Source organism: Periophthalmus magnuspinnatus, chromosome 1 (assembly GCF_009829125.3).
Source record: "Periophthalmus magnuspinnatus isolate fPerMag1 chromosome 1, fPerMag1.2.pri, whole genome shotgun sequence".
NCBI classification, from domain to species: Eukaryota; Metazoa; Chordata; class Actinopteri; order Gobiiformes; family Gobiidae; genus Periophthalmus; species Periophthalmus magnuspinnatus.
In genome coordinates, this window is record NC_047126.1 from 30802794 (window position 1) to 30828602 (window position 25809).

Here is a 25809-nt window from a genome sequence, read left to right on the forward strand (position 1 = left end):
TCATTACAGATGCAAACTAATGACTAAAGTGTTTTATTCTGCTATTTATTTATTGCAGCTCATGATTTTTTAACAACATTGTAGGTTTAGAATCGTTTTTGTGGTTTAAATCTCTTGGGTTTCTGTGTCAGTTGCATAAATTAGTTTCAATATTATCGTTTATTGTCTATATTTACTTCAGTGAACTCCAAAGTCTGACAGGCCTAAACCTGCTCAAGAGTTGTAACAGTAATTGTCTTATTAATAGTTTAATATAACTGGAATGAAAAAACATGAAATAATGCACAAAATCTGGTATTTTCAAAGGATAAAATTGAGAAAACTGAATGAGCAGTTGTTATAATCTTATTTATATGTATTTATATGTTTATACTTTCAACATGAATCCGCTTATGGACAAAGTGGAAAGAGTAGCCAAACCGTTTACACATGTAAGAGTGATGTTATATTGTATCACTCAAGTAGGACTAGGCCTGTCTCAATAACACATTTTGAAGTGCGATATATTGTTGAAGTAACTACTCTGAGTACACGTTTATTTAAAAAGTGAGTCAAGTAAATGTACACGTCATAAATGTAACTGAGTTCTACCCAACACAGAACAACAGCGCTTTTTGCCACACATTTCTATGGCTCTAAACCAAAACCTCACACTTTTGAAAATGTTACCGGTATATTTTAAGTAAAAAATTGATGAATTGATTTTTTTCTTCTGTTTAACTCCCAGACTTCCCTCAACCCAGAGCTGGAAGAAGTGTCTGGGGTGCGGGAAGTCTAGGAGTCCCCTCTTAGACTGTTGCACCCATGACCGGATAAGCGGAAAAAAACAATAGATGAATGGATATTATTAAACACTGAATATTAATCTTTTCACTTTTAACTCGCCTGTTCCATTTTTGCAGCATTCGTGTGGAATCATCTGCTCCTTTTTAGCATTTAAAATCATTTTCCATCATGCTGCAAACAAGTTTCTCAAGAGTTAAACGCAAAAAATCATATTGTCGAGCATGTTTGTCTGACCCAGTGACATTGCAACAACAAAATGTGAATACAAGCCTCCGTTTATAGCACGAGATTGTGAAATTCATGCCCTCAGTCTGCCCCTGGGTAGACTTCCTGAACAGAAAAAACACATGTGTAAACACTGCAGGAGCTATAATGCTACTGCACAAGCCTGACATCACACTGTATTGCGAAATGACCAGATAACCATAGTTGCTTTTTCTGTTAAAAAACTTGCTGTATGCTGCATAAAACAAATGTAGCTATAATTATAATTAGCTGACGGCGGCTCAGCGAGTAATTAACCGACAGAGGAGCAGTGACTAACAGGAAAGCTCTTGTCCTGGGTGCGAGCGAAATCACTATTCGCAGACATGACACCATCATAATGGACCAAAACAGGCACTTTAGACAACCTGCTGGTTCTTAATATTCTATTGCTTAATTTGCACTAAAAATGAGTTTGCCTATTCTGTCTGTTGATTGGTTGCCTCAAGTGGCCCGCACTGCATAAGTCAGTGGCCCTCAAAAAGTGTTTCAGTAGACTTAAAAACGGTTATATATACCCACTGCAAGGCTTTATAATTGCATTTTGGTTAGTATAGATAGATATTCTGTCAAAATGATGGTGTTACTTGTGTTATCGTGCCTCTGCTACATGGGATCTTCCACACCTGTAAGTATTTTTCACGTATTTACTATTTATTCAGAACGTTTTGGGATCTTATGTTTTTTTTTTTGTTTTTTTTTTATTAATTTATGGACATATTTTCTAGTCTTGTTATTCTAAATTGCTTCATAAAATTTTAGCTAAATGCCCAGCCAGCCCCTCCTCTGGAATCTCACCTATCCCCGAGGGTCCATGGTGCAGCCGAGGCCACGGAAACACAAACACAAGCCCCTCTAGCTCCTATTGTGGAACAGCCTCAGCCTTCCTCGCAGCCGCTGCCCAGTCCCCAGCTCCTGCCTCCTCTGCAGCAATACCCCTGGGGTCCACTGGGGGGCACTCCACTGATTTTCCCTTACCAGCCTAATGTAGTTGGATCTCAGCCAGTTGCAAATCCACCTGGAATGCCTATGCAGCCTTTGGTATGACGCAAAGACACTTAAAGGGGCGATACTTCACAGCTTTAATATTTATAAATCGTTGTTTCTTTCCAGGTCTTTCCGTCTTTTGGATACTTGCCAATGTTTCCTCCATATACCAACCAGATGGTGAGATCATAATTATCTTACACGCACATTACAAACGGCACTGTGTATTCTATAGGCTCTATAAAAAAAAAAAAAAAAAAAAAAAAAGATCTACACAGTTTTGACCTGAGGGCGCTCTTAAATGTGGTGTTAGCATGTGTGGTAGGGATACTGCGTTGTGGAAATGCAGGGCCAACTTAAGTACATGTGATTTATGACTCTGTGGTGGAGACTTTTCTTGGCAATGAAACAACTGACACTGTACTGAAATATATGTATACATCTGGAAGTAAACAGGGATTGAAATTGTACTTACACCTTATGAAGGCCAGATGTGTGTTGCCAGCTCTCTCCATACAGGCTCCCCGAAGCCCCTCTCCCACAAGCACCAGCCAATCCGGCGCCAAATGCATTACCAGTAGAAACGTCCCTCACAGCCGCCCCTGGAGGAGAAGTGCTGCAGGTGCAACAACAACAGCAACAGCAACAACAGGTGCTTCTGTGGGTCTAGTGTCTGTGGCATTTCAGTCTAGAAATACCTGCATTATTACCAAGTATTTTTCTCCGCAGAGTCCACAGGTCATCTACATGATGCAGCAGCCAATGGTAATAAGTTTAACAAGTTTATCCATGGGTTTCACAAACAGTTGTCATAGAAAGTGGTGGAAGGTACAAGTAGTAAAGTACTGTACTTTCTACTCCACTACATTTCTGAACTGGATTGAAAAGTCAAAAGAACTTTTCATATAATTTGAGAGGTTATTTTTACCACGTTCATCCTGACTAAAGTTTTTGAGTTCAAGCTATTTACACTTTAACAAAAACACTTTTGTGAAATACTTTTACTTTTTACTTGTTAAGCACATTTTTAAACAGGTACTTAAATATGTTACACTTTTTCATGTGATACTTTTACTTTTACTTGACTAACAAAATTGAGTACTTCATCCACCACTGGCATAGCACTTAATAGTTCAGAACAACTTGTAGTATTTTTTGAATGGTCAGCTGTCCTCCAAATGGCACCATACAACAGGAAGCTGTAACCATGAACAGTGTATGTGTTCTATGTGAAAAAGCCACACAGCAAGTTGTAAAGATTCACTACAGGGAATGACACTAAAATCAGAGTTTATATGACCTATATGAAGATGAGCTGCCCTTTACCAAACATGTTATACTTACAGTAGATATATATCATCTTCTAAACAATGATCATCACCGAAACTGATTATATTTGTATCAAGTATTGCAAGTATGGAGCTCATTTACATGCAGAAATTGAGAGGATCACAATATGTTTATGAGGAAAGGCCTCCATGATGTCCTTCAATAAGCAAATAACTGAAATATAGCAGCAGTCGTACACTATGCTACTCCAAATACAAATGGAGAAAGGAAATAGAGACATGAGATGAGCTGAAATGTGATGGAAAAATACTATCAAACAAATATAATAATAAACACCATTCTGCCATGGAAGCTCATGATTGAATTGTATATATACATACATACATATATATATATATAGACTAAGTGTGGAGTGTGAGCTTTGGCATGAGAATACATTGACAAAACATTATATAATGGATGGAAAACTTTGAATTGATGACGTGTTATCTGACATGTGCTCTGTTTCTTAACAGAACCCACAGCTTGGCGGCCTCAGCTCGGAGGAGCTCCAGGTAAAACAACTGCCAACTTTTTATTGTTCTTCAGTGTGAGCCTGTTCAAACCCAAGCGCTCATGAACCCAATGATCCCAAAGACGGTCCAATATCTCCCCATCTCACATCTCTGCTTGTCTTGCAGATCGCAGCTAAAATGAGCCAGCTGGGCATGTACACTCTTATGAATAACGGTGGTGGAGGAGCAGTGCAGCCTTTGAATCATTTGAATCACGCAGGGGGGATCCCCACCCAGGTGAATGCAGAGGTGGGGGTCATGCCCGCGGGGGTCCAGAAGATACAGGGACCCAGTAGAGGCACTGGAGGAACCCCCTGCTCAAACAGGCAACAGTCCACAGGCCCACAGAAAGCTGCTGCTCCAGACATAGACTGAAGAACAACGGGACGTCCCCCCTACGAGCAGAGTACTGTCACTTTCACATCGGGTCTGTAGTTAGAACATATGAGTCAATAGTAAATAATGCAATGGGAACTGTAGTGTGTTTACCTTTTGATTATGTTTTCCGCATAGCCTTTATGATCAAATAAATGTAAATACAATAAAGTCTAGTGTCTTCATATGTATATCCCCTCAATCACCCACACTGAGCACTGTCTTCAAACAAGATGAAGTGAAGTACACACATGTCAAAGTACGCCTGGATGTTTATAAGTGAAGCAATAGTTCAGTTAGGCCTGGAGTCATTTTCTCAAGCACCAAATACAAATACGAAGTTACTGCAGCAGTGGGTTCAGGACCAGGGTAGCTTAGATTTATCCATAATAACAACTTAGATGTACGAAAACACAGCATGACACTAAGCTAAAATAGTACGGTATAGTATGGTATATATCATATGTAATTATAAGTTCAAAAATACCCAAATTGCACCATATGGCTGGAGTCAAGAGGAGGTCACTGTGAAATGTGCAGACGAACATCTACGTACGGAAATCTTAAAATATAGGATTCCTGCCGTTTTAAATGTTTGCTTATAAATATCTCCGTGCTTAATTCATAGCATGAGAAGAACCACATACTGTATTCATTGTTTGTTGTTATTGGTGTGTGAGTGCAGCTGCAGCACATTATCTGACTATTAAACTGCTGAGTGCAACTTTCTCAACTTGTTGCCAATCCATGTTTGAACAAAGACCCTGCCTGTAATTCGAAATACAGGGCTGTGAAAAACATACTTAACAAGCTATTTAATACTTATGTCACCGGATTTATCCTACATACTCTGCCCGTAAACGTGGAATGCACAGTTTTGTGGACTCATTAAAGGGCTTATATCACGCTATTCTCTGATCTATGATATAATGTTGTTTCCTCATCAAAAACATACCCGGGGTTTTATTTTGTTTACTTCGCACATGTTTAACACACAAATCCTGCATATTTAAGCTGTGTTCCACCTTGTGATGTCATGTGGTCATACAGGAAGTGCTCCACGGTGTTTTTAAACTCCACACACCTTCACTAGAATCATTTGGATGATTTCAGCGCTGGAATTTAGCTTGAAAACTACTGCTTCATGACATCACAAGGTGGAACAGAGCATTTGGAGCGACGTAGGGGTTACTCAGACGTGTGTGTGTGAAAGAAAACACAACTCTAGGTATGTTTTTGAGGAGGTAACAACATCATAACATGGTTTAAAGCTCATAAGCGTTAATTTTGCGTGATATAGGACCTTTAATCTTTGCGTTCTTTTTATACAACGTAGCAAACCATCTTGGGAAAATGAAATATTACATAAGTCTAGTCAGTGTTTGTTTACTCTTTCCAGTCTTTATATACGGTTCCTTTTCAAAATGGTACCACACATTTGTTTAGTTTTTACAGTTGAGTTGAAATATAGACCTTGGTTCCTATGATCAAAAAATCCCAATTTGTTTAAGACTAATTGCAGTCTGGAAATGTTTTACCAAGAGAAATCACAAAAGTTAAACTAAGTATTCAAGTTTCATGTGTATTTCATGGGACAAAACATAGCAAAGAGTCACGTGCAGACTACAGTGGATGCATTTATAGATCCCAACATGCACAGGGCCTCCTCGTAAAAACACAACCTTATAGAGAGATCAAATGTGATGAATGCAGGGTTGAGGCCAGTTTTTTTTTTTAGCCTGTGACTTCTCCCTGAGCTGCTGCTGCCAATGTGAAAAGCATAAAACAAATATGCTTGGCTGGAAACCAAAGGCTGTCAAAATGCACCCCAGATCCGTTTTTTGGGAGCAAATAAATAGGAGTAGAGCTCTCTCTCCACTTCTCACACCTCTCCTCTGCAACCCATCTGCGCTCCAGTGCTCGCTACAAGAACGGTCAGGCTACTTTAGACAACTTTTTTCTGTTTCTTGTCAATGAGAATAACCTTTGCAATGTTTTTATTTTCAGATAATCCAAAATGAAGTCCATCCTCGTGGTTGTTTTATTTCTTGGGACAGTGTTTTGTTTCCCGGTAAGATTTCTTTTTGGTTAATTGTCAAATATGATACAGTTATTTTTCAATCAACTCCCTGCTGTTTGTCTGATCACTTTACACATCCTCCTGTCTCTGTGATAATTCAGCCTTTTCTTTTCAGCTCGATATGTATGTGGAATATGACATCCACTACGCTCCTGCTGAGGTACACTGTTTTATTTATAGTACCATCTATACGTTTCCTTTAGTCTTTGTCTTCATTTGAGCCTTTTAGCTTTTATTTTCTGTGCATGATCAAAAGTTTACAGTCCATAAATCATTGTAGGCGGCAGCGGCCATCCCTGCGGGGGTTCCTGCTGGCAGCCTGGAAGTGGTAAGAGCTGAGTTTTCCTTAATTTGACTCATTCATCATAATCATCATCATCATCGTAGTGTTGAGCGACTGTAACAACAGCTTGTGTTTGCAGCTCCTGCCTTTGAACGCTCCTGCTGGTGCTCCTGTAAGTGGAACAACTCAACACAAATCCAACACATAATTGTTTACATGAGCACAATCAAAATGTGTGTGATTATGTGTGCTTTGAAAGGTCCGTGGATTCATTAAACAGGACATCCCACAGCCAAACGGCAAAGATAAAGAGGTGGTAAGTGCCATTTTCTGCCCGACTGGAGCCAGCACAGTTTGGTTGGATTCCCAGAGACTAAAACTAATGCTTTGTCCTCTGCTCTAGTTCTATCCATTTGGATTTGATGCTCCGGCCCCAGTTGCAGCAGCCGCACCAGCCGCACCAGCTCCTGTCGCCCCTGTCGCCCCTGTCGCCCCTGTTGCCCCTGTCGCTCCCATCGCACCCATCGCCCCCATTGCCCCCGTCGCACCGGCTGCTCCTGTTGTCGCAGTAGCCGCACCTGCCCCTGCTGCCCCAGTGGTTGTAGCTGCTCCTGCTGTAAGACTTGAATGTGCATTTGAACCTAAAGAGAAAGTAGCTGTAGTTTGAGTAAAGACACTGGAGTCGACATCATCGACAGGTGTGGAGTGATTGACAGTTGTGTGAGTGATCCACAGGTGTGGAGTGACCGACAGGTGTGTGGAGTGATCGATAAGTGTGTGGAGTGATCCACAGGTGTGGAGTGACCGACAGGTGTGTGGAGTGATCGATAAGTGTGTGGAGTGATGCACAGGTGTGGAGTGATCGACAGGTGTGGAGTGATCCACAGGTGTGGAGTGATCGACAGGTGTGGAGTGATCCACAGGTGTGGAGTGATCGACAGGTGTGGAGTGATAGACAGATGTGAGGCCATTTGTGGCTCAAACTATAGATTCACTTCGTAGTTAACACGGTGCTTCTGTTTGTGCGGAGGTGTATAGACACACGTGGAGACTTGGCACATTTTCAGTTTGAGACGGACCTTTCCTGTTTGTATCACTCATGACTCATCTTTGCGGTTTCAGGCAAAGAAAAGTGACGAAGAGGAGGAGGAAGAAGAAGATTAAACCTGTAGCCTCAGAGCCAGGTGACCATTATCACTAAAAGCATATACACATGCCACATTGTCTGCTCCCTATTATTGAGAATCACTTCTTGTGTTTTTATAGGTCCACAAAGGGCAACTACCTACCACAAATAAAGCTGACAGAATTCTTGGACTATTCCCACGTCTGGTGTTGAAACATGGTGCTATATTTGATGTGAAAAAGATTTGTGCTTTGCATCTCAATTTGGGTGTATTTGATGTGTTGATGTGTGTTTTTTTTCTACTGTTTTTCTACAATGTTTCTAATCTCACTGAGTTGCTGCTGCTTCAAAATAAAGGCAAAGGCATCCGTCAAGTGTGTGTTTTTGATTGACAGATACGACTATGACGTACAATTAAATAAACGCACCGTTCTATTTTACAGAGTTGGTGAGAACAGATGCCATTTTAAATCACTCAATAACAGTTCTTTATGTTGACGTATGGGGACATGTTCGGGGGCTATAGGGGATGGGCTCTGGGGCTTTCCAAGTGCTTCCAAATGTGTGATGTAAAGAGAAAGTCATGTGCACTGGATTAGAGGTTCACCTTTAACAATCGGCACAGAGCGGGATTGGTCTCGTGTGCAGGGTTGATGTGTGTGTTGTGTGCATGCTTCACACATTATGACTTATCTGGAAAAGAGCCAGTTTTGCCGCATCAACAGGTCTGCACATGCGGGTGGATTTGTGAAGTGGCCAAGTGGGGAAGTGAGGGGGAAAAACAACTCTATTTCTGTAAAAGTATCATATGTAAAAACCAATATGAGCTGCTTGACATAGAGTGAACTGTGAAAGAGCAAATTGCAAACTATAACTGGTCATTAGAATGGTGTAACAATATTCAAAACATGTACTAGGGTAATCTGGTTTATTGCAGTAAATGTCAGATTCGATTGGTGTACATGGAATTACAGTATGACCTGAGGCATCTGAGGACTTTCTATTTGCCATCACTTATAATAATGTGTATGTGTGTGTGTAATACTCACCTCAGAGGCTTTACACTATAGTATTCACAATGGAACATGATTAAAGACCTTGAGCTTTATTAAACGGGACAAAATTAAACATGAAATGAGTCAAGCATTCTGACCTCTGCATATACATTGTAATCTAACCCCTTTGTTTCCCTGCGGCACAAGCCTCACTTGACTTCATACTACACATTATTCACATTAAAATGACACTGATTATGTCCAACTGCAAAATGGTGAATGGCAAACGGTCAGATTACACCTGCAAAACACTCAAAGCGCTTTACATCAAGGAACCGCTCACACATTCACATATACATTCATACACCAGTGTACACAGACACTAGGGTGAGGTGGGTTAAGTGTCTTGCCCAAGGACATAACGACAGCATTCATCTGTGGGAGCTGGAATCGCATCGCCAACCTGTGGGTCAGTGGATATTTATGTCAAATGCTCTACAAACTGAGCGACTGTCACTCCATTATTAAAATCATTATGTCATTGCCCCACACCACAGTTGTTGACGTGGAAGTTCATCATTTGTCTGTGCAGCCAAATATCACAAAATACTTCCATTATTGCCTAATATTATAACTTATTAATGGAACAATTGATGTAGGATTTATATTTCCGCAAACGTCCTATGTTGTTGCTGAAGTAGCACAGGCATGGACCTGGCATAAGCAGTGGGCAGAGTGCCACTGCTCTAGACTATGCAATCAACAACAGTCTGCTATTACACAGAAAGTGGATATTACCACAGGTAGTTTACTAAAGCTGAAGACTAGACACCTCTACCTACTCATCTGATAACATCATCACAGGTCTCTGATTGGCTGAAGGGTCCACTTGAACCCTACAAAAGCCATCACTACGTCTGTAATATGTTACCACTGGACCGTACCGCAGAGACTTTGACAAGGAGCGACAGGTAAGTACTGGAACATACAGGTAGTATTATTTTTTGGTATATCCATTTACCACTCTGTATGTATATATATATGAATATGTATATATATATTTTTTTTATTTCAGTGCAAGGACACATAGAAAAAATGAAAGTAGCCTTGTTGTGTCTGTGCTTGGCGAGCACGACCTTCGCTGCACCGGTAAGAACTGAAGATGTTGTATATTGAAGCAGTGAATGGCGTCTGAATGTAACCATATAATAAACTGAGCACTCTTTTTATTTATGAGATCATGTTTATTATAAGGATCTGTGTTGTAACACGCGCTGACCATGACACAGACTACACTGTATATCCATATACTGGCCTTTATAGTGCTATGATTAAGTTTTTGCCCACACAGCCTTTTTTTTGTAAAATACACAGTTTCCATATACCAAAATACTTGTCTATTTGCAGTCATTCTTTCATTACCTGCCTCATTATACGGGCTCCAGACAAGTGCCACCCCCTCAGGTAATGACGCATCATGTTTCTCAAGACAAATTATTTTACAAGAACTGCTTTTCCAATTACAAAAACACTTTCTTCAATGGAAGCTGTTTATATGTTCAAGCTGAAATATGTTTTTCTCGGTGCTCAGGCTCTACCACAGACTGGAATTCCTGGTGCCTATAGCGTGGAGCTAGTGAGTAAACACTCCACATCTCAATGACAGACAAACCATGCTTCATTTATTTTAATGCTGTTGATTTTTATAGATTTATCCTCACACATTTGGTGCAGCTGGAGGTGCGACTGCTGGACAGGTACATTATACACGACACTGGTACTAGTATAGTACTAGTCTGCTTGACTTGAAAACTTGTTTGGCTTTTCCATTGTCTCTGCTGATTTGCAGAGGACTTTTTGTTCACTCTCCTCCTTCATGTTTCTGTGCAGTCTTTCCCCACTCAAGGTTTCATCAAATACTCCATCCCACAGCCTCCAGGCAGACAGAGCGTTGAAGTTGTAAGTGTCACCTTCTTTTCTGGTTTCCAATTTCCCCGTTTTTTTTAGACAAACTATAAAAAATGAATTTTCATGTTTCTTTTCAGTACTACCCATATGATTTTGCACAGCAGAGGGTAAGAATCTTAAAAAAAATGATACATAAATAAATAAATAAATAAAATAAATGAACTGCATTTTAAATTTGATTACAGATAATTGCAAACATGCCCCCGATGTCAAATGTTCCTCACAGCCCCAACGTAAGACAAATATCCATGATCAAGAATACTTCAATGTTATTTTGTTTGTTTGTTTGTTTGTTTGTTTGCTTGCTTTGTTTTTTGTTTTTGTTGCATCCAGATTTGGTGAAAGTCTGTGCCTTTCACAAATCTGGTATTCACTGTGTTTCTATTATTTCTACACTATGGTATCCCTCAAGGATCAGTTTTTAACCCATTTGATTTCAATATGTTTTTGTTTCCAATACAATCCCTGTGATTGTCACTTTTAAAGTAACTTTCTGACTCTGAATTTTTCAGATTCTGCCGTTTGACTTCCCACCTCAAAACATCCCTCCACCACCTCAGAATGTGAGAGGATTCATGTCCCATCTGTGACGGAGGAGTTTGAGTCCTCACACTGTCATTTCTCTGTTTCTAGATTCCCACTTTTGACATGAAGCCACTTCCATCCCAGGACCCTCTGAACCAGGCCCAGCAGGACCAGCCCATCCAGAGCAGCCAGGTTGATTCAAAAGCACATGTGACATATGGACATTAGAGAGTGTACTTTTATAAACATTTCTATTTGTCTCTCTTCAGGCACCGACCAAAGTTTAAAGTGAATGCAAAAACAAAGTTACACTCTTTTTAACAGTAGCCATGCGCCGGAAGATTTCAAGAACTGCAACCAACATACTAAATGTTTCTAAGCCTTTCTGTATCCATTCCTACTTTAACTTAACACTTTGTAGTATGTTTCTTATCTTTCATTAATTTAAATCACTTTCACATCACTTAAATTAATTGTATTTAAGTAAATAAAATTTTGAAGCAAGTGCTTGTATGTTCTTGGAAAAAGTCAAATGTTTGGACGTATTAAGAATAATTACAATGTCACTTTTGAGCTATGTACAAATGTATCCATTCAATTTATTAACACAGCCCATGATTTTGAAAACTCAAAATCATTTTATCATGTTATGTGTGTATTTTACATGGAGAGTACATCATAATTACAACACAGTGTAAAAAATAACGGGCCACAGTGATTTTCAACATTCCCTCACAATCATTTAAAATAAACAACGCTAAAAAAGAAAAGAAAGAAAAAAATATAAAAATCCTGAGTCCCCTGAGGGCAGGAGCCTGTCACAGCACTGCTGAACACTTATCTTTTCAAAGGCACCTGCACAGAGGCACCGAGCTCTCACGCTACTCTGTCTCGTCCTCTTTCCTGGAACGACAGCGCTCCAGAGTATAAATACGCTCAGCCACATCACAGTCAAGATGATAGCACCTCTCCAGGCTTTATATTAAAACTATTTGAACACTGTCAGACAAAAGGATCGTGAAATACTGCCTGCATCAGATAAGACACCAGAGCGGAGTCTACATCTGTAAAGACAGATTAATGAAATATCTCAGAGCAGTGTCTGGGTAAATTAAAAATGAGTTGATAAATTGCCTTTTGTCTCACAGTCCAGCCCGTCTGTTTTCTTAGATGTTCTTATAAATTATAGTCTATGTATATCCTTAAAGAGTATATAGACCACACTTAATGAAAACATATTATAGCGTTCTTTTGTAGTGGTGTAAACAGGACAAATTTTTTCTGGTTACTCAAGGGATGCTGTAGGCCATAACACATGCAAAAACAAGAGCAAGACAACAGCTAAACAACAGCAGTCTCCACTCCTTGAGCCAGTCTCCAAAACAGACCAGGAACTGACCAGTAGAAGCTTCACGTCAAGTTGTCGGCATAGCAACAAAGTGTCACATACAAGATACAGTATACAGTATAAGTTATATTAAAGATTTGACTAATAACTGTGCCTCATTTTTTCCATTTCAACTATTTTGATTATAATTTTACCTGGCAACCATATTGTAAACAAGGGCCAAAGATAATTTCATTTACAAGGTATTGATTATTTGATGAATAAAAACACATGGCAACACCTTTATTTTATTAAATGAAGGTTTAAACTGTCAGAAAAATTCCTTACTTGCTTTTTCCACAAACTGCCACTTAACTGATGCAAAACTATGCTAAATAGACAAAAACTATTCTACCAAACCAAGTAATGAATTGAAAAACTGTTCTATGTGGTCATGGTAATGACCAAAAAGACAAGATCGTGGATACATGGAGTTGAATTGAGTTTCCTTCGCAGGGTGGCTGGGCGTTTCCTTAAATCTCAGTCACAAAGGAGGAGCTTGGAGTAGAGCCGCTGTTCCTGATGCCTCCTGGCCGCCTACCTGGTGAGGTTTTTCCGGACATGTCCCATTGGAAGAAGGTATCTCGCCTGGCCTGGGAACGCCTTGGGGTCTTACCAGAGGAGCTGGAGGAAGTATCTGAGGTGAGGGAAGTTCTTACTTCTACTTGAACTTCCCCCGTGACCTGGCCTCAGATAAGCGATAAACAAATGAATGGATGGATGAAAACCTGGCAGATGCACTTTAAATCCTCTTCTAGTTTTAAAGTTCCCATTTTGTTGTTGCACAGATATTGTTTAAAACTTTAAACTCACCATATCACTGTTTATATCTTGCGACTCTGCTCTGTAAGTGCTATGATTCATTACTTGAGTTGTTGTTGTTTCAGTGTTGACACTTATACTCCTTGACAGCAGTAAGAAACTACTTTTCTATACAGATGATTCATCAGTGTCATGAAACAGTAAAAGGTCTAAAATCTCTCAAATCCATACGATGAGCATATGTCATTATTATAGTGAGTTTTGTCATTTCTGCTGGAATTCTAACAATGCATCTGTTTGTCATGTGACTGGACTGTCTTGGCTTTAATCGTCCAAGCTCTTATGGCCTCTGGTATTCTTACAACTGATTGTCTACTTCTTATATTGAAAAACGACTGATAAAAATATATAAAAGATAAAAGAAAAAAGTCGACCTCCCACATGGAGAGGCTCCGGCGTGTCTCTGTGGTCTGCATACTTCTGTGGATTGGAGGTTGAGCTCTTGGCATCTTTTCACAAAACCAGCTGAAGACACGATGGTCCTGACAGAGGGAGGAAACAAAAGTAAGTACATTTTTAAGTTATAGCAAAGTATGACTCAGCAAACACATATGTCAAAGAGCAGACCAAAAGCAAACAGTAAAACTGCTGCATTAGAGGAGACTTATTATGCAAGATCGACTTTTTTAACCATGTGATAATTGTTTTCACAGTTTCACACAGGTTTGTTTGTAGTAATCCTCCTTTCACTAATCCCCGATACACAACCACTGATTGTTACTTCATTTTATTTTCTTGATATTCCGCTCATGTTAGCACAAATGAAAAAAATATTACTTTGATAGTTTAGGCCTACCTTTAATGATGAAATTAAAGAAATACTGAATAGGCCCAGACAGGCCAAAACTGGACAAACACTCAAACAAATCTGGTTTAATTCATGTTGGTGAAGCTCTTGTCTGTAAAAGTTTCATAAACCAATTACAACTTTTCCTTGAAGTATAAATTTTCATTTAGCAAACAATGAAATGTAAAGTGTTTATCTGAAGGGAGGAACCCACTTGAGTGAAACTGACGAGCTCAGCAGGCTGGATGTAGATGTGATTGTGAGGCACAATGTAAACACAGAAACAACGATGATGGCAATTACCCAAAAAAGCACAAGAAAAAAGAAGAAAAAAATTAAAAACGATCCTATTTATGAAGCATCTGTCAAACATCCAGGAACCTGTCTCAGCTCGGGGACATGGACATGTGAGACAAGGTGTCACTGTGTGCTGCCTCAGGACCTTCCTGTCATTATCATCCTATTATCATTAGACCAATTTTTGGGTTAACTTTCCCTCCTCACTTATCACCACAAGGCATGTGCTTGTGTCAGCGCTAACCACTTTGTTTGGTTTAGGGCAATAAAGAGGGGCATGTATGCTAAGCCAACCTGCGCAGCATGTAATTAAGTGTAAGAGGGGCCTTATGCATGCCTCCTTTTCACTTTTGAAGTGTGGGGCATTTCTTCAAACAGCCATGTGCGCATGTGATTGGTTGTCAAAGGATGCTCTGGGATATAAATGGCATCCTTGAAGGAGATGGACTAGGTTAGCTACCAACGTCGAGAAATCTTCAGTTTTTCCCTCCAACACACGACAGGTAAGACACACTTGTTTCTAGATTTTTTGAATTTCTGTTTCTATGATTTTGTAAATATTACCACAGTTTAGAAGTGGATTTCACTCTTAGTGAGAAGTGCAGATGTAAGAGTTACTGTCTGAATGCTTTGCTCAGGCAAATTAAAACACATATGAAATAAAGTCATGTTAAAAGCATGTTTTTATATTCTCTTAGGCTTTCAGAATGAACCTGGTGCTGATCGCGTGCCTGCTGGCCGCTGCCAGCGCTGCTCCTGTAAGTCCAGTAACTTGTTTAGTTTGTTGACTCAGCTATCTTTACATATGTAAACATTCTAATGATCAGAGCACAAAGTGACCCCTTTATTTCTGTTCTTTGGTATCCAGGCTCCAGCGAGTGAAAGTAATGAGGTAAACAAACAAACTGTACAAAACTTATGATAACATCGTGTGAGTGAGCCGTGACATGTCTCTGTCTCAGTCTGAAACAGCACGAGAAGGATAAGTCTGGTCTCAGTAGGAAGCATGTCTGAAACTGTCTGGTATTTCTTTAGCAGGTAGCGGCTCATGCTAATGAAGCCCTGCGCTGGATGGAGATGTACAGGATGTACCAGCAGCAGGCCAGTCATCTCCTCTGTATACAGCAGTAATGACCTCATTGATAATGGTCAGTAATCATTATTATTCCTGTGTATTTGCAGGGGCTGGTGAACCCCTTCCTCCCAGCAGATGCACCTGTAAGTTACTTTAACTGTACCAGCACACACTGTTTGTGAATCGTGTTTCATATCAAAACAATTGACCTGCAGTATAAACATTTCCAGGCTGATCCAGCTGCCAGAGCACCTCTGGTCCAGGTAGGTCCAGCACAGCTCTTCCCTCAGTGACATTGTGCTGCAGTTGTACAGTGAGTGGTCTGTATGTGCAGGTAGATGCAGCCCCCGCCCCAGCGGCAGCAGCAGCCCCTGCAGAGGAAGTGTCTGAGGAAGAGACAGAGGTGATCATACTTTATATCTGTGACTACTGCTTCTTTTACTACATGTACAACATCCATACATCTTTGTTCAAACTGCTCATCTTCCCAAAAGAAGTTTTCATTGCTGTTCCTCTGTACTTGACTTTATGTAGGTTAAATGAGGTACCGCACACTCCTCTGTCTTGTCTAGACACTATTATTTTCCTCAACAGCTTTCTGAGAAAACAATTGCTAAAGGTGTAATTAGCTGATTTTACAATAATCATAAAAACTGTTTTCACAAGTTCTGACTTAAAGAGTCTTTAGAAAGTGTCCTCAGTCAGAGACCTCAGTAAGCAGACACAGTGGGCGGGAAGCACAAGATAAGACACAGATTATTGTCATACTCATCCACCCCTGAGCCCGTAGTAAAACTCTCCTTATAATTAACCTGCTCCATAATTCATTATTTATGGTTAGGAATGCACATACTGCATATACTTTATGTTGAGTGTATTTTCTTGTGTTTCCAGGAGGGGGCTGCCCCCAAAGCTGCAGCTGCTGCTGGTGGTGCCCCTGTGAATTCCGATGAACAGGAAGAGGTGGAGGAGGCTGAGGCTGCTGAGGCCGCTGACCCTGCCGCCGCTGACCCTGCCCCTGCTGACCCCGCACCTGCTGACCCCGCACCTGCAGACCCCGCACCTGCAGACCCCGCACCTGCAGACCCCATCCCAGCTGACCCAGTCCCACTGGAGCCGGTGGTGGTGGACGCCCCGGTGGAGGTGGTCCCGGTGGACACCGGAGCTGTGGATTTGGCTCCTGTAGATGTGGCTCCTGTAGATGTGGCTCCTGTAGATGTGGCTCCTGTGGATGTGGCTCCCGTGGACGTGGCCCCTGCAGTGGACGCTCCCGTTGCAGCTGATGCAGATCCTGGTGTGGTTGCTATTGCATAAGTTTGTGTTGTTTTGTGTTGCCTGTCACTGGATACATGCTATTTAAATACATATAAAGGTGCTGCATGTTAAGCAGGCAATGATTAGAAAGTGTATGAGAAAAAATATTAGGCTGTTTGTATTTTTGTAAAGAAAGTTTGCCACCAGTGTTTCCTTTATTTCATGAATAAAAAGTTTTGGTATTATTAATTTCTCTAAAATCATACAGACTTATTTCTGTCTGTACAGCCACATAAATATCCTCACTCTCACTGTATATGAATATTAAACAGGCTGCTGTCATAAAAGAGGAGAGCAAACCAAGTAAGGTGATCCTTTCAGCCCACAGGGGGCGCCACTGCACCACAGAAGCTCTGTTATGCTACCGCCACAGTCACTGTTAAGATTTCAATTAAACAACTGATCCTAAATCAGCTGTGCGGGGCAGGACTAATAGGATCAGACTGGGATAGGGGAGAAAGTGCTGACACCGCGGGAGGAGCCGGGGCTGCAGTAGCAGAGCATTAAACTACTGTGTTCCGCTGATAGTCAGGAAAATTACAAATGTGTCAGATAAAACGGGACCCAAAATGGTTTGCACTTGTCTGTTTTTTTCATAGATTAACTAAGGGCTTTGAGCAAACTGTGATCGTGGGGTCTACTGTGTGGGCAGATCAGGACAATGCTCCCAGTGTAATCCACAAATCCTTATCAAGGTCACCCAGTCCTGCATACCACACTACAGAGAGCTGCAGTGTGTGCTGCTCCTGGAGCCTGATTATGAAGTATGATCAAAATGATTAGTGCAATTATGGATGCAAACAGCTGGATCTGATATTTCTCCAGAGAGAGAGCGCCAAATGGATCTGTCCGTGCGTTAAGAAAGCAACAAGGTGAGCTCATTTGAACCACACTGTATCACACTGTGTCACTCTGTCTAATTAACACCTGATTAGACTGAAGAAATATGCCTCAGAGCAGAACATATAGTAAAAATATCTGTAGTTGTGGTAGAAATAGTAACAAAGTAAAAGTATTAGTATTGTGCTTAAGAAAAATTTAGTGGATACTTTTTACTTTTACTTTAATACATTAGAGAGAACACATCTGTACATTCTACTCCACTACATTTTTGACTGAAAAGTAAAAAGTATGTTTTTATGATTGTTTGAGAGGGTTTATTTTTAAGTTCATAACTTGAACAAACAAAAAAATATCAAAAAAAAAAAAAAAAAAAAAAAAAAGATTCAGTTGTTTTATTGAGCAAAATTCAGCACAAATCAAAATCAGCTTCATTAGACCTCTAAATCTGCACAAAATACTTTTACGTTTTACTTTTTATGTACATTTTAAAACAGGTACTTTAAAACTTTTACTTGAGTACATTTTTTCATTTTTTTTTTTCACTTGAGCATATTTATTTTTACTTAAGTAATAAAATGGAGTACTTCCACAATTTTAGAACAGAAAGTATATACTACAGATGTTTGTTTGTTTTTTTTGTTTTTTTCCTGTGGATGAATACTTCTGGATAGCTATAGCAAAGGAAATTAAGGAAACTATGGTATGCAATATTTAGAGATAGTAAAATATGAATAGTTGTGGTAGTAGTAAAGGATGCACGAGGATTAGAGCAGCAGTAACACAAAACACAAAACATATGGTTAAGGTTAAAGTGAATGGTAATATTTATAAAGGTGTGATTATGTGATGAAGTACATTTATTCTCAAACACTGTGTTCCTTTGTTTTGATTTTATCAGATCTGCTGTCATGGCAACCCCAAGCTCTGTCCCCCTGCCTCTCCCCGCACCACTCACCTCAGACGCTGAAGAGGGCAGTGAGGAAGATGACGACTTGTGAGCACATTTTCAGACTGTATTACTCCTTTAAAGGTCCTATATTACGCAAAACTGACTCTTGTGAACGTTAAGTCATGTTATAATGTTGTTACCTCCTCAAAAACAGACCTGGAGTTGTGTTTTGTTTCATTCGCACATGTTTGAGTAACACTTTATTATTTATTAGTCTCCATCTTCAATCCTCAAAATGCTCTATTCCAACTTGTGATGTCATGCAGTGATGTCATGAAGTGGTAGTTTTCACGTTAGCAGCTCCTTTTACCTTTAGTTCAGTAGAGATTGGGAATTCCTAGACGGAAATGATCCAAATGATTCTAGTGAAGGTGTATGGAGTTTAAAAACACAGTGGAGCACTTCCTGTGGTACCACATGATGACATCACAAGGTGGAACGGAGCGTTTTCAGTTTGAGAGAAGAATTTGTGAATGAAAACATGAAACAAAACCCAACTCCAGGTCTGTTTGTGATGGGGAAACAGCATTATAACATAGATCAGAGAGAGCGTAATATGGACCGTTTAATGTTAAAAATAAAAAAAAAAATAAAATCATGTGACAGAAAGCGTCTTGTTTTCAGCGCTGAGGTTGGCGGTCCCTACGGATTACTCAACATGAACAACTCTAACAACAATGAAGAGTGCGTACAACGGCGGCTAGACTATTTTGTTTGATGTTTAATGTTAATTTGTGTTTGAACGTTTTAATCATTTCTTTTTACAGGGAGAAAAAGAAGAAAAGAAAAAAGGACAAAAAGGAGAAAAAAGAAAAGAAAGAGTAATTATTTCATTTTTAATTCTTAATATGCTGGAGACACTGTAAAGGCCAAATTTAAAGCTGCACTATGTAACCTGCTTGTCTCCATGGAGATGTTATTGTTTTGCCTGTAATGTTCCACAGTGGTCATAAAACTATCTGTCTTGCATTTATTATTTCTTTATTATTGTTATTTTATTGCTGATTAATACAGTACAGTAATAAAAAACAGAAAAACATGCATCCTTACTGTGATTGGCGTCGCCTTTCCACAGATCCGACCTGGTTTGGTAGCATAACCTGCTGATAGATTAAGATAGTTTAATGCCATACTATGGAACATTCCAGTCAACAGAAAAAAAACAAAAAACAAAAACATCTTCACGGAGATAAGCTGGTGGGTGACTCTAAAAGCCACACAGTGCGTCTTTAACTTAACTGTGTGTTACAGAAAGAAGGAACGAGAGAAAAAAGAGAAAGAGGAGAGGGAAGCCAAAGAAAAGGAGGAAAAAGAGAAGGAGGAGAAGGAGAAGAAAGAGAAAGAAAAGCAGAAGGAGACGTAGGTGACCGTACTCCGCTCTGGATCTCAAGTCTTTGGTGTTTTTGGTTATTCACACTCCTTATTTTCATCTGACACTTCCAGGCCCAAGGAACTGTTCGTGATAAACCCGGCTGGAAATCTGTATTACAACTGGCTTTTCATTATCACACTTCCTGTAATGTACAACTGGACCATGATCATAGCCAGGTGAACGGCACTGTGGGACAATTTGAGTTGTTTAATAGAACAGGTACAATGAGTATCTGAACATGCAGGTTTGGAGACATACAGTAGACCTTTGCTTACTTTATATAAAGGCCAGTACCATATTTATCACGCCATTAGACTAAGTTAGCAGCGTCAAGTGTTATATAAACCTTTATTACCAGAGGAGAACAGGATATGGTTGGAGAAATAGCGATGGAATTGGTCATTAAGGTAAATGTACTTGCCGTGTCCTCACTTCACAGAGAGTAGTTAACATTTATACTTGAGATATGATGCATTTAAATAAAAATCCTCATTGTTCTGGTGATACTTTTACTTACTTTTACTAATAGTACTACTCAGCCTTCATCAAAGCCCCTTTGTTTCTGGGTCGCATCAATTTGCGTCGTTTTTATGTCATTTTAATTTAAAAGTTTATATTTTTATATATTTTTTGAAACATTTCGCTTTGAGACAGTTCATTTTTGAAGGTGTCATTATTTCACTACTTGGATTCACTACTTACTCGTCTCCATGGTGATGTTATTGCTTTGACGTGAATATTCCACAGTATGGTGTCATCTCATTATAGAGACGAGCGTGCGGTTCCACCCGATTAATTTATAGGTCAGATCTGTGGAAAATCAAACCTTATTCACAGTAAGAATGCATGTATTTGAATGCCTTTTAGCAAACAAAACACCTGTAGTGAAATAAACGCAAGATAGATAGTGACACACTGCGGAACATTTCACATACTGGAACATGGCTGTAATAGAAATCCAAATGAATGAACAAAATTGTACGCATGACTATGTTTGCACGGTGTTAAACTACCCAAATCTGTACTAAAACCCAGCCTTGTTCAACTTTTAGTAACGTCTCAGCTATGGACAGTGCATTAGTGTAATTTTTTATTGATTTACCACACCACAGCAAAGAAGCAGATAACGGCCATTTATCTGGGTCTGCCAAAACACTCATTTTCTTTGCATGGGTGGGTAATGAAATGTCAAGGCAAAACGTTTCATTTTTCTCAAGCATTTTTTCATGAGGCTAGAAATGTAATTAAATAGACTAAGACCTCTGAGCTATGGAAAAAAAAAAAAACAGATTACTATAGAGCGACAGGAAAAGCCTAATGTTTCATCCACCTCTTGTTGTGCCGCAGGGCTTGCTTCGAGGAGCTGCAGCACGACTACATCATTTATTGGGTTCTTCTGGACTACACCTCAGACCTCATCTACCTTGCTGACATGTTCTTCAGGACCAGAACAGGTTAGACAATCAATAACGCAAAGGGACTGTACGTAGTCGGCTCTCTTATCGTTTTTGCCAGGTTGCCAGTGCCTCAACGTGCAGATAAAGAACACATCCACGTTCTTGTTCTGCTTGGGACACGGATAGTTCAGGTCTCATGTGAAAGCTCAGAACCTCCAGAACTCCCTAGCACCAGCACTGATTCATGTTTGGCTGCAAGTGCTCGGGTTTAGACCAGAGAGAGTCCTTTTACGTTTAAACCAGGCATGTCCAAACTGTGGCCCGGGGGCTAAATGTGGCCCTCAGACCAATTTTTCTTTTTCAAGCTTCCAAGTGAATTGGCCCATGTTACTTTAAACAGTCCTTTTTACTGTACATTTCTGAAAATCTACTTTAACAAGCCCATCTCAGATATTTAATGTGTCCCGTTGAGGATGTAAGTGTGAATAAAGGTCTAGTGGTTCATTCTAACAAGCAGATTTGAAGTATTCACTGTATTCGCAACCAGTCTATAGCGCTAAATCGGCCCTTAGCTTTGTCTGTGTTTTTATATGTTGCTCTTAATGAGAAAAGTTTGGGGACCCCTGGTTTAAACCAACTCGATTTCAGCTTCAAAACTGGCAATCCAAATGAGAGTCTTGTGTGAGACTATATCCACTTTCTGATTGGATCACTCTCTTGAGAAGCAAAACACCAAATTATAACATAAATACATGATAATTCAGCTAGTTCATTCAAAATCTTGCACACAGTTTCCTAACATGACGCGACATTTATGGCAAATTTCAGCTCATCCACTGATTAGTACATTTGCATAATCAGACCGATTATGAGTCTAATCAACGTGTAGGACGTGTCATTGTGTAACTGCGGTGATGGACCCTCTCTATGGTGAATGCAGGTTTTCTTGAGCAAGGCCTCCTGGTGAAAGACAAGCAACTCCTTAAGGATCGTTACATCTCCAGTTTTCAGTTCCGCCTGGACGTGGTCTCCATGCTGCCCACCGACGTCCTGTACCTGTACTTCGGAATAGACTACCCCGAAATCCGCATCAACAAACTGCTACGAATAGGTCGCATGATGGAGTTCTTCACCAAGACGGAAACGAAGACCAACTACCCAAACATCTTCCGCATTTCTAACCTCATCATGTACATCCTGATTATTATCCACTGGAACGCCTGCCTCTACTTCTCCTTCTCCAAGTCCATAGGGTTTGGGGCGGACGACTGGGTGTATCCCGCTTTGGATAATCCTGAGGAGCCAGAGTTTGGTCAGCCGATGAGGAAGTACGCGTTTAGTCTGTACTGGTCCACGTTGACTCTTACAACTATCGGTGAAACGCCGCCACCAGCCCTGGACTCCGAGTTCCTGTTTCACGTGGTGGACTTCCTGGTTGGTGTCCTCATCTTTGCCACGATAGTAGGAAACATTGCCACAATGATCTCCAACATGAATGCAGCACAGGCCCAGTTTCAGTCCAGGATAGACAACATCAAGCACTACATGCAGGTACGATTCAAACTCTACACGCAGGTATGTTTGTCAAACTCCTGCTTCAGTGGAACTTTGTGAATTTATGAACCTAATTAGAAGAAATCTTGATGCCTGTATTCAGAGGTTAGGGTTAGGTTAAGTCTAAATATAAGTTAGTTCTGTCTGATCTTTCAAAATAACTACACAGGGGATAAAGTATTTCATCTTGCGAACAATATGTAAGATGTAAAATGCTGCACTATGTAAGTTTTCTGGAGGAGTTTAAACCACAAGCTTGTACATGCTACTGTTTTTCCAATAACATTTGAGTGTTTGTCCACTGATCTGAATGTTGGTGGTTCAAATCCCGCTGTGCTGCTGTCATATTCATTGTGTCCTTGAGTAAGACACTTAATGCCCCTCGGCCCCAGTGTCTGTGTGTGAATGTGTGTGTGCATGTGTGTGAATAGCTGAGTGATTCCTTGATGTAAAGTGCTTTAGTGCCTTGAAGGGGTAAAAGAAATATAGAAAAATGTCATAATTTACAGTTAATTTTATGTGTTCCCATGGAGACAAGCAGGTGGGGTCTCCAGGTCATGTCAGAGGTCAAATCTGTGGAGGTGCAAGCCCACTCACATTGACAATGAATCATGTTTTTTGTCATGTGTTTTAAACCATACATCATGTGTAATTTAACAAATGCAAAGTAGAAATGCTATCCTGTGGTACATTCCAGTCGAAGCAATAACATCTCCATGGACACAAGCACGTATCGGACCCTTCACCAGAAAAGTTACATAGTGCATCTTTAAAGGGCCTGTATTACACTATTTTTGAATCTATGTTATAATGTTGTTTCCTCATCACAAACAGACCAGGAGTTATTTAGGCTGAGTTCTTTTCACAAACAGAAAACACTCTGTTCCACCTTGTGATGTCAGCATGTGGTGACACAGGAAGTGCTCCACTGTGTTTTTAAACTCCACACACCTTCACTAGAATCATTTGGATAATTTCAGCCCTGGAATTGACCATCTCTGCTGAACTAACGGTTGTAGGTGTTAACTTGAAAACTGCCACTTCATGACATCACAAGGTGGGACAGAGCATTTTGAGCTTTGGAGATGTAGACAGACTAATAATGCAGGATTATTCAAACATGTGTGAATGAAAACACACAACTCCAAGTACGTTTTTGATGAGGTAACAACATTATAACGTAGTGTAAAGCTCACAAGAGTCAATTTTGCATAATAAAGTGAAAAAAAGCTAAAATAGTTTGTTTTGTGCCTTTCTTTCAGGCTCGAAAGGTCAGCAAAGAACTGGAGCAGCGTGTCATAAAATGGTTTGACTACTTGTGGAACAACGGTAAAGCCCAGGACGAACGAGAAGTTCTGAGGTACCTCCCGGACAAACTCAGAGCCGAGATCGCCATCCAAGTTCACATGGACACTCTGAAAAAAGTCCGAATATTTGCTGACTGTGAGGCGGGTTTACTGATCGAGCTGGTACTTAAACTGCGCCCCCAGGTGTTCAGCCCGGGCGACTACATCTGCAAAAAGGGCGACATCGGACGCGAGATGTACATTATAAAAGATGGTAAACTGGCTGTCGTGGCTGATGATGGCGTGACACAGTTTGTCGTGTTGGGAAGTGGCAGCTACTTCGGCGAAATCAGTATCCTCAATATTAAAGGGAGCAAAGCCGGGAATCGACGAACCGCGAATATACGGAGCATCGGGTATTCCGATCTTTTCTGCTTATCCAAAGATGACCTTATGGAGTCTTTGACAGAGTACCCGGACGCCAAGGCTATGCTGGAGGAAAAGGGGCGACAGATTCTCCTGAAGGACGGTCTGATTGATTTGGACCCTGCAAATATCAAGCCCGAAGTTAAAGAGCTCGAGGAGAAAGTTAACAAACTGTACGGCACCATGGAACTGATGCAGACCAAGATCAAAAAGATACTGGTGAACTACGAGTCCACCGAGACAGCTCTAAAGCATCAGCTCTCCGACTTGGAACGAATGACAGGAGAGCCAGCGGAGGATGACGAGGAGGAAGAGGAGGGCAAAAGGGTCGAGGAGATGAAGGTAGAGGAGGCAAAGGACGCCGAGGAGACAGGGAAGGAAGCTAAAACGGAAGATGAAAAGTAAACTGTGACTTCTCAGACGAAATACCACAAAACAAATGTTGAAAATAAATATAGTTTGTCTTGTACATAAGACTGTGGCAAAATGTGTAGCATCAGGTTTAGGTTTAGGTTCGGAAATAACTTTAAAAATGTTATTCAAATATGAGTTGGACTTAATCATGGCTGCAGAGTGTATATATTGTATACTTAGGGACATTGACAAAAATACGCTGATCTCTGGATGGGAAATAAGTACTGTGCATGAAATGTGTAATATTAATAAACATGTGGATAAGGTGTAGCTGCTGTGTGGTTTAACCTATGTCTGCTTCCATTTATAGGCAGTGTGCATGCAGCCTGTGGTTGTTTATGAACCTGGAAATACTCAAGATGAAAGCATAAAGCTCATCTTAGGGGTTACAGAGGTGGAGTCGTTTTTCCAAGTACAGCAAAATAGCTGATACCACAATTAAAAAGGTATAATTACTAAGAAATACGCCTATAGAGAAGTGTTGTAAGTATCATGTTTGAAGAGCTGACCAGTGATGTGAGGTTTGTGAAAGAGTTGGCTCTTTTGAACGATTCCTTAACGTGAATCGTTGGAATCAAATGAGATTTTTTCACATTTTTATACATTTTTACACTGATTAACGCTGACACAAGTGAGAGCTATGCACAAAAACC

General features: G+C 40.3%; 5 protein-coding genes and 1 long non-coding RNA gene across 6 annotated transcripts; all 6 read left to right on the forward strand.

The window, feature by feature from the left end:
- Positions 1 to 1558: 1558 nt before the first annotated feature.
- Positions 1559 to 2707, forward strand: LOC117370258 (uncharacterized). Its single transcript, XM_033965655.2, has 4 exons — positions 1559 to 1678; positions 1813 to 2091; positions 2164 to 2217; positions 2543 to 2707. Exons 1-4 carry the CDS (start codon positions 1625 to 1627, stop codon positions 2705 to 2707), a joined length of 552 nt encoding a protein of 183 aa, XP_033821546.2. The 5' UTR covers positions 1559 to 1624.
- A 57-nt stretch (positions 2708 to 2764) lies between these two features.
- LOC129456502 (uncharacterized) lies at positions 2765 to 4088 on the forward strand. Its single transcript, XR_008648800.1, has 3 exons — positions 2765 to 2802; positions 3843 to 3881; positions 4008 to 4088. It is a non-coding gene; the product is annotated as an uncharacterized LOC129456502 (long non-coding RNA).
- A 2063-nt stretch (positions 4089 to 6151) lies between these two features.
- Positions 6152 to 8136, forward strand: scpp7 (secretory calcium-binding phosphoprotein 7). Its single transcript, XM_055223030.1, has 9 exons — positions 6152 to 6190; positions 6264 to 6327; positions 6452 to 6496; positions 6617 to 6664; positions 6759 to 6791; positions 6879 to 6935; positions 7023 to 7235; positions 7742 to 7803; positions 7886 to 8136. Exons 2-8 carry the CDS (start codon positions 6274 to 6276, stop codon positions 7781 to 7783), a joined length of 492 nt encoding a protein of 163 aa, XP_055079005.1. The 5' UTR covers positions 6152 to 6190; positions 6264 to 6273; the 3' UTR covers positions 7784 to 7803; positions 7886 to 8136.
- Positions 8137 to 9817: 1681 nt separating this feature from the next.
- Positions 9818 to 11737, forward strand: scpp5 (secretory calcium-binding phosphoprotein 5). Its single transcript, XM_055223454.1, has 10 exons — positions 9818 to 9889; positions 10148 to 10204; positions 10332 to 10376; positions 10450 to 10497; positions 10631 to 10699; positions 10786 to 10815; positions 10894 to 10941; positions 11221 to 11271; positions 11342 to 11425; positions 11503 to 11737. The coding sequence occupies exons 1-10, from the start codon at positions 9836 to 9838 to the stop codon at positions 11518 to 11520; spliced, it is 504 nt and encodes a 167-aa protein (XP_055079429.1). The 5' UTR covers positions 9818 to 9835; the 3' UTR covers positions 11521 to 11737.
- A 2989-nt stretch (positions 11738 to 14726) lies between these two features.
- enam (enamelin) lies at positions 14727 to 17056 on the forward strand. The gene is made up of 8 exons (XM_055223018.1): positions 14727 to 15029; positions 15225 to 15284; positions 15395 to 15418; positions 15562 to 15627; positions 15709 to 15744; positions 15832 to 15864; positions 15936 to 16004; positions 16496 to 17056. Exons 2-8 carry the CDS (start codon positions 15234 to 15236, stop codon positions 16913 to 16915), a joined length of 699 nt encoding a protein of 232 aa, XP_055078993.1. The 5' UTR covers positions 14727 to 15029; positions 15225 to 15233; the 3' UTR covers positions 16916 to 17056.
- A 656-nt stretch (positions 17057 to 17712) lies between these two features.
- cnga1a (cyclic nucleotide gated channel subunit alpha 1a) lies at positions 17713 to 25292 on the forward strand. The gene is made up of 9 exons (XM_055222651.1): positions 17713 to 17787; positions 18657 to 18752; positions 19332 to 19391; positions 19475 to 19528; positions 19959 to 20066; positions 20151 to 20255; positions 21427 to 21533; positions 22417 to 23027; positions 24293 to 25292. The coding sequence occupies exons 2-9, from the start codon at positions 18667 to 18669 to the stop codon at positions 25145 to 25147; spliced, it is 1986 nt and encodes a 661-aa protein (XP_055078626.1). The 5' UTR covers positions 17713 to 17787; positions 18657 to 18666; the 3' UTR covers positions 25148 to 25292.
- The last annotated feature ends 517 nt before the right edge of the window (positions 25293 to 25809 follow it).

Bases quoted from the DNA above. Each gene is read 5' to 3' on its own strand.
- LOC117370258 (XM_033965655.2), top strand. From the start codon at position 1,625: ATGATGGTGTTACTTGTGTTATCGTGCCTCTGCTACATGGGATCTTCC. The intron at 1,679-1,812 runs GTAAGTATTTTT...ATAAAATTTTAG, and splicing joins ACATGGGATCTTCCACACCT to CTAAATGCCCAGCCAGCCCC. The intron at 2,218-2,542 runs GTGAGATCATAA...GTGTGTTGCCAG, and splicing joins CTCCATATACCAACCAGATG to CTCTCTCCATACAGGCTCCC.
- scpp7 (XM_055223030.1), top strand. From the start codon at position 6,274: ATGAAGTCCATCCTCGTGGTTGTTTTATTTCTTGGGACAGTGTTTTGT. The intron at 6,497-6,616 runs GTACACTGTTTT...AAATCATTGTAG, and splicing joins TCCACTACGCTCCTGCTGAG to GCGGCAGCGGCCATCCCTGC. The intron at 6,792-6,878 runs GTAAGTGGAACA...GTGCTTTGAAAG, and splicing joins ACGCTCCTGCTGGTGCTCCT to GTCCGTGGATTCATTAAACA.
- scpp5 (XM_055223454.1), top strand. From the start codon at position 9,836: ATGAAAGTAGCCTTGTTGTGTCTGTGCTTGGCGAGCACGACCTTCGCT. The intron at 10,377-10,449 runs GTGAGTAAACAC...TGATTTTTATAG, and splicing joins GTGCCTATAGCGTGGAGCTA to ATTTATCCTCACACATTTGG. The intron at 11,272-11,341 runs GTGAGAGGATTC...CTCTGTTTCTAG, and splicing joins TCCCTCCACCACCTCAGAAT to ATTCCCACTTTTGACATGAA.
- enam (XM_055223018.1), top strand. From the start codon at position 15,234: ATGAACCTGGTGCTGATCGCGTGCCTGCTGGCCGCTGCCAGCGCTGCT. The intron at 15,419-15,561 runs GTAAACAAACAA...GTATTTCTTTAG, and splicing joins CAGCGAGTGAAAGTAATGAG to CAGGTAGCGGCTCATGCTAA. The intron at 16,005-16,495 runs GTGATCATACTT...TTGTGTTTCCAG, and splicing joins TGTCTGAGGAAGAGACAGAG to GAGGGGGCTGCCCCCAAAGC.
- cnga1a (XM_055222651.1), top strand. From the start codon at position 18,667: ATGGCAACCCCAAGCTCTGTCCCCCTGCCTCTCCCCGCACCACTCACC. The intron at 18,753-19,331 runs GTGAGCACATTT...TCTTGTTTTCAG, and splicing joins AGTGAGGAAGATGACGACTT to CGCTGAGGTTGGCGGTCCCT. The intron at 23,028-24,292 runs GTACGATTCAAA...CCTTTCTTTCAG, and splicing joins ACATCAAGCACTACATGCAG to GCTCGAAAGGTCAGCAAAGA.